The sequence below is a fragment of the Colius striatus genome, chromosome 5 (genome assembly GCF_028858725.1).
Source record: "Colius striatus isolate bColStr4 chromosome 5, bColStr4.1.hap1, whole genome shotgun sequence".
Taxonomy (NCBI): domain Eukaryota; kingdom Metazoa; phylum Chordata; class Aves; order Coliiformes; family Coliidae; genus Colius; species Colius striatus.
The window spans coordinates 42,761,855-42,775,288 of NC_084763.1; the positions used below are offsets into that span (position 1 = coordinate 42,761,855).

Sequence of the window (13,434 nt, forward strand, 5' to 3'; positions counted from 1 at the left end):
ACCAGAACATGCATTATCACACCAATAACACACGAAGGAATATGTGCCATGATCTAAAACAAACTTCAGGAAGATTTAGACTGCCTCTCCACCCATTACTTTTGAAAGCGAAAGAGAAAGCCTGAAGTTTCTGATTTATTTCAGGAAATCTGAGTATTACTGCTACATCTGCTACTATTGTTCTCCCAGAACCAGTCCTGGTTTACCTCCCCATCTATCAGCATTAGATTTCATTTTATCTGAATAATGGCAGAAGGTGGCAACAGATCGGGTCAAAGGCTCTTTTCATATCAGACCCTGAAGAAGTCGATTACTCAAAAAGAGAGACATCTTCAGATAACCGTGCAATCCATCCCTCATAAATGTTAAAGATTTTTTGTTATTAATAGTGGCAGAGGTGACAGATTATGGATATTAATGTTATTTTTCAGGGAATTTCAACAGCAAGTGCTTCCTTCTGGTTGGTTGGGGTTTTTTTTAATGTTTCTAATTAGCCACGAATTTACAGCAACTACCAGAATCACCAAGATTAATACCCAGCAGTAAAAAGCTGCTACAGTGAATCTGTGGGGATATGAATGGAGCTAGATGGGGGTGTATGGAAGGAGTGGGGGGAACGGACAGCGTCGGCAACACACCCACCCCCTCGGTTCCCAATACCGAAAAAGGTCCCCCCCCCGGCTCTGCCGGGCACCCCGGCAGAGTAGGGCCAAGGAAGGGGAGAGAGCTCGGTCCTTACCTGATAAGCAGTCGGGGCGTCGGAGCTGGCGTCGGCCCCCAGTGCCGAGAGCTTCTCCTTCAAGCGGTGGTGGGCACGGTGGCGGAGGCAATAGGCGACCCCCGACGCCGCCAGGACCCCGGCGATGCAGGCGAGAGAGAGGAGGGTGAGGAGGAGGAATTTGGCGGATTCTGCCTCTTCCCCACGCTGCGGGAGCGGCGGGACGTTGCTTTTCTGCAGGGGAGGAGAGAGAGGCAGCGCCTGAGTTGCGCGGTCGCGGAACAGCGAGGGGTAAGAAGACCCCGTCGAGGGAAAACCCCCGGCAGCGGTAACTTTCAGCCAAGGATGGAGGCAACCGGTCAGGCAGTGACAGCGCTACTGATATGCCCCCTGCCATCCCATCCCCTTCCCTCCTGTGCATTTAACTACCGAAAGGCGGAGGCGGATGCGCTGGCTGCGCGCAAGCACCGCGGCGCGCCCCGCACAGCGCGCCCCCTCCCCCGCCCCGCATCTTGGGCCAGGGGCTGCCAGGGGGCAGCAAGGGAAAATCCGATTTTTTTTTTTTTTTTTTTCTTGAAGTGAAAAATAAACCCCGGAATGACGACGGGGCGGGCAGGGGGGTGGGGGTGGGGAAGGTAGGTGGTGGTCCTTCCTTTTGTCTGTTGTAGAAGGAAAAGGATAAAAAAAAGCCCAATAGTTCCAAACTCCTCCAGATTACTTTTTTTTTTTTTTCAGCAATAGGAAAGAACTCTTCTAGTGCATTTCACTTGTCTCCATGTGCTAAAAAGTTGTACAATAATTTCCCCTCATTAGCTTCATTATAAGCTATATTAGCAACAATTAAAAACGCAACATGAAAATGAAAAGACCAGGCGCGCAAATTGCAGCAAGACTCATTTGGCCTGCATTCCCCCTTTCACAATTACCAGGGAAATGAATTGAAAAGCACGCCCCTGCCTCAGTCCTGGTTGCTACAAGATGAGAACAATTAGCAAACTCCTTTCCACCACCTAATTTCGCGTGGTAACAAAATGGATTTTTCCCCATGAATGCCTAGCCGGCCTATTCATTATCTCTCCTCTATTAGTAATTTTCTGCTCCGTATTCAGCTAGCCAGCTCTTAATTTCCTCCTGTCTTGCAGTGTACACAGTGGCTCTTATGTCAGGCCCGGTCCATTTTTATCTTGTAATCATAAAGGCCACCAAAGCAATTATCGCTGGTCTTCACTGTAAAAGCTTGTCATTAATTAGCCTCCTTGCCTTCAGTGGTGCGGATTAGCCGGAGCTGAGGCTGAGTTAATGGAAATGCAGGTTCAGTAAGACTCCCGGATTTTCTTGCCCGGATGCGCCGAGCGGAGGAAGATCGCCAGGTTTGTAAACCCCGGGCGGCGGGGGGCGGGCGCGGGGCTCCCTGAGCTTGGCCATGTGCGCCCGCCTCCGCGCCCGCGCAGCCACCAGCGCCGCCGCTTCCTTTCCCCTCCCTCCCTCCCTCCCACCGCCGCAGATGGCCCCTCCTCCAAATCCCAACAGCCACCAGGACGACGGGGCTGCCCCCCCAGCATCACCCCCCGGCCCGGCCCCGGGGGATCTGCGGGGCCGCCTCCAGAATCCCCCTTCTCTTCCTCTCCCCCCTCCTCCGCGCTCCTCGGCCCCAGCCGGGCACCTGCCCCGGCCGCAGTGGGGAGAGCGCGGCCTCAGCCGGGGTGCTGCCCGCCCTCCGCACCGGCCGGGGGAACGCGGGGGGCGGCTAGGAAGGGAGACCCGGGAGGGGCAGCACCGATGGCAGCCGCCGCCTGCTCGCATCTCCCGCCGCCTCGGCCCGGGGGGAAGGGGGCGTAAAGGACTGCTGCGCTCTGCCATTAGCATCTCCGTGAAAGGCTGCCGTCCCATCGGGGCCAGAGGTCGCAATCTGCATCTAAATAGGCAGCTCCCGCAAAAGTCCTGCTGCCCCCTCCCCGAGCGCTGTGCCCCGGGACGTTAATCCTCCTCGCCGCGATGTTTGGTCTCCCGTCATCCGGGCAGGGAGACGCCGCCCCCCGGGATCCCCCGCGGGATGGCCCCGCCGCCCCCCCCGAGCCCCTGCAGGGGTACGGCCGGCGGCGGGGAGCAAGAGGCTGCCGGGCTATTTCGAACACTCAGTCTCAGCGTCTGGATTCTCGGCTTTCGCAACCACGGTTTTAAACGAGTTTCTCCAGTTGCTGTGTGAAAAAGCCGCGCTCGCGGGAAGGGTTACGCGAGAGAAACAATGGAAACGATGGCCTTTCTCCCCCTCTACTTAAAATTATTTTAGATGCCGCTTCCAACTTTGCCAGACAGTTTTCCCCGCATAGCTACTGTCCCCGGAGCTGGCTACCCTTAACGAAAGCAGTGCTCCCCGAGCCACCCGGCACGTCCCCGGCCCACGGCTGCACCCGGGAACGTGATACGCGGAGAAGAGTTAAAAACCCTCCGTTGGATGTTCAGCATTTACACCTCGGCAAACATCTTCCGCGGGGAGCCAGTGCAGCCGTGTCCCTAACCCTTCACGTTTGAAGGGGTCGGTGCCAACCCCTGCCTCGACCCTCCGTGCCCTGGAAGGGGATGGCGGCCTTGCAGCGGGAGGGAAGGGGCGAAAGGTTGATGGGGCGAAGGGTTGGTGGGGCGAAGGGTTGAAGGGACGAGAGGCTGAAGGGTCGAAGTGGCACAGCCGCTGCCCGCTGCCCTCTGCCTTCGCGGTGCCTGCCACGTCGGAGCGGCTGATGGGGAAGGGAGAGGGGCTCTGCCGTGGGGCCGCCGGCCCTTCGCCCCGCTTCTGCCTCCCTCCCGATTCGCCGGGAGCAGTACCTCCGAAGCCGCTGCCGTCGGGGCCCAGAGAATTTCACTCCCCCCTCCCTGCCTGCGGCGGGGGGGGGTTGATGCTTATGGCCACCTCGACCGGCCCCCACGCCACCACCGGGAAACACCCTGGTACCGATGCCTGGTAACCTGCTGCCGGTTGTGCCGACTACGCATAAACCGCCGAGCGAAGCCAGTGGCGAAGTCCCGGCTCCGGCTCCCGCAGTCCCGGGCCGGGGCCACCCCGCGCCGCAGACGGCAGCGGGGCCCGGCCCCCCCGGCGCGTCCCAGCCGAACACCGTCAGCAAACACCCCACAGCCCCAAACTCAGCTGGAGAAACCCGTCGCTCTTTCATCCTCCTTGATGTCTAACCAAACATCAAATTATGAAACGGGTAAAAAATAATCCGACGAGTTAGTAATCATCACACTCTCTCACCTTCCCCACCCCCTCACCGTGTTCCCTCCATCCAGGAGCACAGATTTCTATACCTCGCCTAAACTCTTGATTCTTTCCTGCAATAAGGCTCCAGCCCGAAACGGAGCCCAGGGTTAATTAGAGGCGTCCTGTTAGACTTGCCTTGACATTGAAAGAGAAATGTTTAAATATTTATGAATTTGACATTTACAGTCGGATGTCTTTTAAAGCAGAACACCTCTCCCTGTGCTGGTTGGGGCTGCCACTGTGCAGGGGAAAGGGAACAATAGCTGTTGCATAACAAGAAAAACAAATCACCTTTTCCCCTCTCCTCCCTAAGGCATAACAAATAAATAACCCACATAAATTACACATAATTAAATATTAAGCTCAGTTGCATGTAACTATGCAATTTTAAAACTTTATATAAAGAGAATATATTGACATTCCCCTGAATTATTTCCCCCTTGGAAAACTGTGTAGTAGCACAGAGTCCCAGTGATGAAAGACAACTGATTCCTAAATGGATGGTTTAGGAAATGATTCTAAATACGGAGGCTTTGGAGATGTTCAGCCAGTCTTTACTTGCTTTGAAATAGCCCAGCCTGAGCTTAAATGCTGGAAGGTGATTTACCCTGTCTCAGAACATTACACCTACCAAGTTATACTCAGTAGTGTTTGCTTGAAGTACACTGCTTCTTTGAGTGTTAGTGGTTTATTTTTTTAAGAGGGAAGAAAAAACACTTAGGATCTGATCTCATGTAGGCTTTCCCGGTCTTTCGACAGAATGCATTTTATATACACCTAAAAGTGAGTCAGTAACTAGAGCAGCCATAACACTGGAGTCACAAATCACTGTTGTAATCAAAGAGCAGCGTCCCGTTCCGCGGTGTCATCCCATGATGCAGCACAACAGCCAACATTTCAAACGAATTACAGGCAAATGTCAGTAAATATTTAATGTACGCTTTCATGTAAATAAGTTCTCACACCTCTGTTGCAAGTGTGGGGGAAAGTCTTTGTAAGAACAGAGAGGAGCTCACCACGCAGTGATGTGAAACCTCACCTTCCAGATGCCTCAGCAGTATTACACTCATTATTTCCTTCAGGACACGGGGCCTGATTCTGGTCCTTGCTTAAGAAAAACTCTATCTGAAGCTGAGGTTTTCTTTCGCTTCATAAATTTAAAAAGATATTCCTGATTTAAAACCCAGTTTGCCAGTTAACTGCATCTGACCTCTCTCACTTTGCAAAGGAAAAATCACCACAATTCATTTTAAAAACAACTTGACATTGTATTTTTTTGCATGCCTTAATTTTTACATTTATACTACACAGTTTTATTTCTGAGTAATAATAAATAATGCAGATTTCTTCATAAACATGGGCAAAAATAGGAACTTCAGGATATTATTTGTTTCAAAATATTAGAATGTTAAAAAACTCAAGAGGTGCTATTTTTAATTTGGAATTCACTATAGAATCAAATAAATGAGAGAAGTGAGGCGGAAATAATCATGTATTAATTCTGTGCATTACAAAATCTTTTCAGAAGCTATTATCAGAGCAAGAGGCATTGTGGTTTAGATTCAGGGTGGGAGAAATCCTTTGTGCAACTGAAAGCTATTGTTCCTCTGTGCAGATGAAATTGTACTTGCAAATCTGCCATTCAAGAAGGGAAAAAAGTGCCTAGGCAGAAGAAAAGAATTCTACAAGAAAATCATTATTCTTAAAAATAAACTTCACTGAAATGAGTTTTAGTTCACTGGAGGTTTTTTTTAGTTTTGTTTTTTTTTTTTTTTAAGAGGATCCTTTGCTATGGTTGCAGCCACTGACATCTAAACAAACCATAAAGGATGTGTGTATTATTTCCTTAATATAGAAAGCATGAAGAAAGGGATATGTGTGGGTGTGTATGGAAATAGATATATCTATCTCTAATATGTATTCATATCTAGATTTACACACATCTGTATGTCTGCTTGCTTAAATAAATCTAAACTTAAATTCACATCTAGTAATCTCCCTGTGTAAGGTTATCTGAGACACGGGCTGAGGTACACTATGCTGATTCAGTTGATAGGTTACTAGAAAACAAGAGAAACACTTTACATCTGGAGGAGCCTGGTTACCCTAATCAGGAAATCTACAGATAAAGGTTTGTTGTTTTGGCTTGGTTTGTTTGTTTTCCTTTAGTAGAATAAAAAAAACAAAGAGAAGGGGAAGCAGCATTTCTCTCGGTTTTGGTCCCTGCTTCTCCTCCACTCCTTTGCACTCCTAGCCAGGTCAAACTGGGGCTGCAAGGCCTGAGGATGTTCACCTTCAATGTATATAACATTCCCTGTGTTCAGCACCATACTCCCAAGCTGTATGGCCCGGGCTACTTGTTGGTACTTTAAGGTACTGTCTTTGGAGTTAGTGAGTTTTCTGGGGCCGCTGTCCTCTGCTTCCCTCTTCACCCCCCACTTCCCCAGGAAAGCTCTCCTGATGCCACAATCACTTTCAGCAGATGTCAGATCATCACCTGAAATGAGGTCAATTTAACGTTTTTACTTGGGAGGATGGAATCGGATGGGAAGGTACTTTTTGCTTCTTTTAGGCGTTGGAAAGATTAGACAAATCGACAAACACAAAAGGCAGATGGATTTCTGGGAACTGCAGCTTATTCAAATCACTGAGAAAGGTCACTGCAAGAGCCACAGATCTATTCATCTATAGGGGTACAATGATCTTTCCACAACCTTCAACACCACAAAGCACTCTGGAGCGTCTCTATACCTTTTAGTAGGATTAATACCATGAACAATGACTGAGTACAATCAAGAATTCAGCAAGTTCAAAGATCCCTTGATCAATGGTAGATATTTTCTTCTGGCCTCCTAAAGACAAACAGAAGTGAAGTTTCTGGTTAGAGTGAGGAGAAATTATAGCTTTTATCCTGAATCCCACTACAAGGTGATGCTGATAAGCCAAAATGTCCAAGAACCCCAAAGAAGTTTGTGGTGTGGAAGGAATAAGGTTGCAAAAGAGGAAATATAAAGAGCTTCAAGATTTTCCTGAGGATCTGTGTGTTTTTTAAAGTCTGCATTTAAAGAGCAGGGCACAAAAGCCTACAGCAGCACCGAGACACGATAGGGATAACACACAGCTCAGGAAGCTGGACAGCCGCATCCATATCAGGAGGCAGGTCAGCTGGAGATGAAGGAGAGTGGCCCATCCTGCTCACAGCTGCACAGCATGCCTCTGGGGTGGCTCTAAGAAGAGGAGGGAACGGAGACACCACAGCGAAGAAACTTAGATTCCAATTACTAAGGTCTTGGGAGCAATTAGGGGAAAACAGCAGAGTAAGATCACCAGGATGCAGGTTTCCTCCTCAGCCCAGGCTTTGCAAGCCAAAGTGAAACAGAGAAATAGAAGGACTCAGCAGGTCCAAGCCACTAAGTGTCAGAGCCTGACCCAACAGGACATTCAGTGATAGCTGAACTTTATCAAATGTCTTCAGCAAGCAAGAGAAACACAAGCTATAGTGCCAGCGCTGATTTAATGCTGATGCTGAAGGCACATAATTTAGGGATTAGATAAAGCATCCTTAAAACTGAGTGCCAACAAGCGAGCCGAGTCGTCCCTCGGTAATACGCTGGCAGAGCCGGAGGCCCCGTCAGCGGAGTAGCCGCCTTGTCTCTCAGGGAGCCGGGCCGCCCCCTGCCCGCGGTCGGGGCTCCGGGGCCGCCTCCGCGCACCCGCCGCGCGAGGTCGCGTCCTCGGGGTATTGAATCGGGAGCGGGCCGAGAGGAGCGGTGAGGGCACGTCCTCGCTCCGCCGGATCCTCTGCTCCCTTCCGCCCCGGTCCTGTTAGATGGCCCCGAAGCCAGGGGCATCCCCGGGGCACCGCTCGGACGGGGGAGCCCGGGGCTTTCAGAGCCGCGGGGCCGCGAAGACGCGAGCCGGCTGTCCCGACGCCTCCCCTGCCCCGCCCGCGCTGCTCGGCGGAGACCCGGCCCGTCCTGGCCTGACGGGGCGGGCGGCGGCAGCAGCTGCCCCCGCATCCCACCATCTCCGAGACTCCGCTCTTCCGCTCCACGCCGTGCACACGGCTCCCACGCGAGTCTTGGACGGGCTGCCTCGAAACACTGTGCTCCCCCCCGCCCCCGCCCCGTTCTCCGCCACATTTACCTGCTGCCATGGCGCTGCAGCCGACGTGCCGGGACGGGCTCCTCCCTGGGAGGGCTCAGCGCACCTCGGCGGGCTCTAGCAATCCTCCTCCGGTGCCAAAACTTCCCCCTCCCCGCCCTCCCACTTCCCTCCTTAGCGGAGACAAAGGCGACAGCAGGCACAAGCGCTCCTGGCAGCCCGCAGCCGACCCCCGGCGCGGCGCGGCGCGGCGCGGGGTGGGGGGCGCCGGCGGCCACGGGCAGTCCCCGCGGGGCGCGGGCACGGGCGCGGCTGGAGGATGCCGGCGCGCCCCGGCGCTGCCCTCCTTATATCGGGCGGCTGGCAGCCCCTGCCGGCTGCCGCACATGGCCCATCCACCGGTTGCTATAGCGATGCCTCCCCTCCACATGTTGCTGGCAGCAATTGGCTAAGGAGGTCTGGGCTGCTCGGAAACCCTTCGCCGGAGTGAGGCGATGAGTGGACACGGGCTGTGTCACTCATTTGGAAAAGCTGTTTGGGGTTTCTGTTGTGGAGGTGTGGGGGTTTTTCGGTTGGTTTTGTGTGTGTGTGTGTGTGGGGAGGGGTGTTTACGTGCTCCCCACTCTGTAATTTTTTCCTTTTTTTTTTTACATATTTTTTGGTGCCACTCTTGCAAGATGGAAGCGGAGGGAAGAACAATGACAGAAAGCCAAAAATAAAATCAAACAAGGACAGAAAGGAAAACCTAAAGATCATTTGCATGACAATAAAGAAGCCTGCAACGTTTCTTCCTGAAAGGAGTTTCCTCGGTTAAAAAACCCCAAAATCAAACAACACAACAACCACACAGTGGCAAGCAAAGGAGGTCCAAACTTTTCTCCCTCCCGTCCTATCTCTCCAAATAGTACACACAATTAGGAAGAATTTGCTGCGACCAGTCATGGGCCAATGCAGGAGCCTACTTAAATAAATCCCGGCAGGAACAGTTAAGAGCGGGAGTGGTGCCGGTGCTACTCTACGACCGGCGCCGCGTATCCCTAACTCCCAGTTAAAGCCGCTTTTCTGCGCAGGTATCCTGAGCAGCACTGACCCTTAGAACGAAACGGACCCCGCAGTCTTCCCTGTCTCCCTCAAATTACAGCATTCCTCCGACAAACACGCTGCGGGAAGCATTTGCCTGCGGAGTGTCCCGGCTGCGAAAGCAGGGAGATGCTGCCAGGTGCAGGTGACAGGTCCTTTGGAGACCTCTTCAGACTTTCCCCCCCTCCCGCGTCCCCGCCGATGAAGCACCCTCCTGCTTCCCTCTTCCCCATTGTTCCCATTGTCACTATAGCTGGGGATGGCAGGCAGGACAGAGCCGGCCCTCCTCTGACCGAAGAGAGAGGCATCCCTTTTTTCCCTTCTCTCCGCAGTTCCCAGCCGGCCCGTCCCTCCCACCCCGCTGCCGCTGTGTCCCAACCTGCCCCTCTCGGGTGGCAGTAGCCCCTGCAAGCCTCAGCTGGAAAATCCCTCCTGAGCCCAGACAGCTGCAATTCAGGGAGAGGGAGCTGCACATCTCGCCCCCCCCCGCCCCCCCTCTCCGCCGCACCGGCAGCCGTCGGGGACGAGGCTCGTTGCTGCTCGCCCGGCTCCGGCTGGCTCTGCCTTACCGGGGGGCGGGGGGGGGGGGGGGGGGTCGGACTCCCGGCGGCTGTCCCGGTGACACTGCGGCAGCCCTGTGTAGCTTTTCACTCCCTTCTGCCCCGCCAATATTCGTCCTCCCACCCCCGCAACTGCAGCCGGCGCCCTGGTAAGCACAACGGGACTGTCTGGGAAGCCAGAGAAGAGCAAGGGCTGCTCGTGTTCCCAAAGCATCCCTCCCACGCCTGCTCACCCTTCAGTGACACTTCACTTAAACTTACAGGACAGCACCAAAAGTGTCATCATAATCCTCTGTACAGGGTCGTTATGCCATATTTAGAAAGCACAGAGTAGTTGTGCCATAGGCTAACCTCCCTATAATCGCACATTCCCACCGACCCTCCCCAGTTCAGAGGAAGACGTTCTTGACACCAACACCGTTTTTTTTGACAAGAAGGTTTCCAGAGAGAAGAGGTACTCCTCACGCTCCTACCTGCCTTCTGCTGCTGGAAAATCCTTCACGTTCCCACAGATTAACACAAACTTGGCTTCTCCAAACATTTAATCAGTTACATTTTTAGTGCATCGTATCAACTTATTACTTTGTCAGTCTGTCAGCCTGATAGCACTCTTCTTCATCTAATATTATTCTGCCCCAGTAAGAGCCACAGCATACATAATTTGCTCACTAACCTGGATTACTTAAGTTGAAAGATAAATGAACCCGCCAAGAGATTTCATTAAAAGAACACGTGTGTTTGCATATTGATCCTTCTAATGAACTGGTTGAATCTGATAAATACTTCCATTAGCTTTGTAGTTTCTATTTCTTATTTACAAATATATTAATTACCATTTCTTGAGCAAATACCGCATCTTTGCAGAGCTGTCAGGTACTGAAGGGGTTCAACATGAAATTGATCAGCCAAGTGTCTCAAGAGACAGCAAAATGCATATATTTTAAACAGCGACATTTTGAAAAATTTGTCATGAAATTTAAAATACTTTTCATTTGAATGTAATTATCATTACTTTGTCACGTGGGAAATACAACCTTTGATGGGATGGTGACGTCACAGGGAAGAAATTATGATTATTTAATGTGCTATTAACAAAAACCATAGGATCTGTTGCCAGATAGAAGAAATATTTTTCGTTATTTTACTAATTTAAAACTGTTTTTAAAGTTTTCATTGCACTGTTACTCACAGTCCTTATTTGTGAATGGACTTGTTAAAACCTCATTTTCCATTGAATGACTGACTTACATTTAAGTGACCCAAACAGATTTTCTCATCTGATTTAATGTTTTGTAAATGAAGAAAACAAAAAAATCCTTGATATGAGTAGCATTTCACTACAGAATTTCTAGAAAGTTTCATGTCCTTTTCTTGGAAAACATTTGAAAAGGAAAGTAAAAATGATTTTAAGATAGTTTCTCTGCTTTTGGTGCCTCTAAAATACCAGTATTTTGAAGATTCACATTAGCATTCATCCATATTCAAGAGCTGTATTTGAACTATGTCTAAAACAAACAATATTCTGACTCTTTCAGATTCAATGAGGATGATGCTGAAAAATACTTCGAGTTTGCAGAGAACAAAACTCTCATCTGAGAGCCAGTAGTGTTTGTCAGGACTCCCTAAAAATACGTTCTTCATAACAGAGTGCTGAAAACCATACTGACTCTTTTGCCTTGAATTCTGACTACAGATCTGTCTGTAGTTTGAAGTTTAGTCACTTCTTTCTGCAAATGCAAGTACTATGTAAAGCATGAAATAGATTTTAATTCCCTTAAAGGATGTACAATAAAGTTAAAATACCATTTAATCTCATTGTTGTTTTGTTTAAGTTTCATCTAATGTCCTTTAGAGCCTTGCTCCTTAAATACAAATCCAAGTGTGTTGCAGAGGATTTTCAACAGATTTTCTGTCTGTGAGGATTTTAAGATCAAAGTTGAATTTCCTTCACTCATACAAACAAAAAGTCTTTTCAAATATGAACTTCCTTTAACACATTTTTTCAAAATACCTTAACTTTAGGAATATATGTATTATGAAAGAGACAAAGTCCTTGTGTCTTGAAAGCACCACATCTTTCATAAATAAAAGCAACACCTAGGACCATAATTTGAAAATGGAATTTAACCACCAGACTTCACTGAGTTGTATGTCTTATCTTCTTATGCTCATCTGTGAAGATGAACACCAGACACTTTCTACTTGCAAGTAAATTCTAGAGCTCTTAGCTTTATTAAGAAAATGATTTCATTCTGGCTAAGATTTGAATCTAATTAATCTGTCTTGCAGTTTAAAAATGATAACTAAATTCAAGCTGCATACTATTCTTCAGAGACAGCTTAAAATATTAATTAAGTAAAGAGTGCATTTTCCATTTATTTTAATTACATTAATACAGTTTCAATAAATAACATAGTTCTATGCTTCATCAAATCAAACAAACTTGAATGCAAATTTTGGTATTGATTAGTTCCCTGTTCACACTGTACCTTTTGACTGTTCATTTTTAAATAGGAAAGAGATGCAGAAATGTTTGAGGGTTCCCATTGGTGAAAGAGGTGCAACTGTCTGAAAGGGTCAGCTCAGCCTTCTAGGATGTTGATAGAGCCCTTATAAAAGAAGAATTCTGATAAGATATTGCTTATAAATCTGAATGCCTTTATAGACCCTTTTTAAACAAATGAAGGTTTTCTTTTATTATACTTTTCTAGGGAAATTGAAAAACCCTATTAGATCCCTCTGATCCACTTGCATATGATGTTTACTGATCCACAGACAAAATATTACAAGACAACTGCATGAATTGTGCTTTTAATATTCAATTTAATTAAAGCTGACATGTTCTAGACTTGCAGGTGAACCTCTTTCTTGAGATAAACCACAGAACCAGACAGAGAGAGTTTTGTTAGTAATGTAAAAAAAAGTGTAATTCTACCTAATTCACTAATAATTCTATCTTTCAAATACTTAAGCAGCAGCATCAACTGAAGGAATACTAAGTATAGAAGAAAAAGTCTCAAAATACCTTGGGAGTCACAGCAGGTTTTTTGAAACATGTCCTTCTAACATTTCAGAACAGTTTGAGTCTCTTTGTAACTTGGAGCTCAATTCTGCTCACCTCAATCTGAGAAATTAATTATAAATGAACAGAACTAATCAGAATAGCAACTGGAACACGATAGTAAACGTTTTCAGGGTCAGGCTTATGTAAATCAGTATTTCACAAAAAATACTTGCAATATTGAAACCTTAACTGCATCGTGATTAGTTTTATATTCACAGCATATAGATAAAAATATCAAGTTTTAACAGAGACTAAATATTGTTATTACAAAAGCCTGATTAAGAAGCTTCTACAAAAATGCCAACTCAAAACCTCTTTAATGGGAAAACATTATGAGAAATGCATGATTTTACACTGTGATCTTGTTATAACAAAATGTGGCTGTCACTGAAATGCTGAACTTATTTTACGCATCAGTACTGTACGTGCCAAGAATTCAGAGCACTGTTAGGTATCAGTTTTCTCTACTGCAACATCAGCAGATTAGTTTTGTTAAAGTACTATTTTATTATTGTCATGGAAAAGGTGTTTGTTTCTTTTTTTCCTGAGACAAAAACAAACTACTACTGTTTACATATGAAAAAGTGTTTTCAGAATAATAGCTGGTGCTGCAAATCTGTATGAGATCTGAAATAAAGATGTGGGTTTT

At 48.0% G+C, this 13,434-nt stretch overlaps 1 protein-coding gene across 1 annotated transcript in view; it reads right to left on the reverse strand.

Moving 5' to 3' along the window:
* The window catches only part of PTPRN2 (protein tyrosine phosphatase receptor type N2), a 656,903-nt gene that overhangs the window by 101,230 nt on the left and 542,239 nt on the right, over positions 1-13,434 (reverse strand). Inside the window, exon 13 of the mRNA XM_061996660.1 lies at positions 740-952. Coding sequence (XP_061852644.1) covers positions 740-952 — 213 coding nt within the window. The remainder of the gene's footprint in view (positions 1-739; positions 953-13,434) is intronic.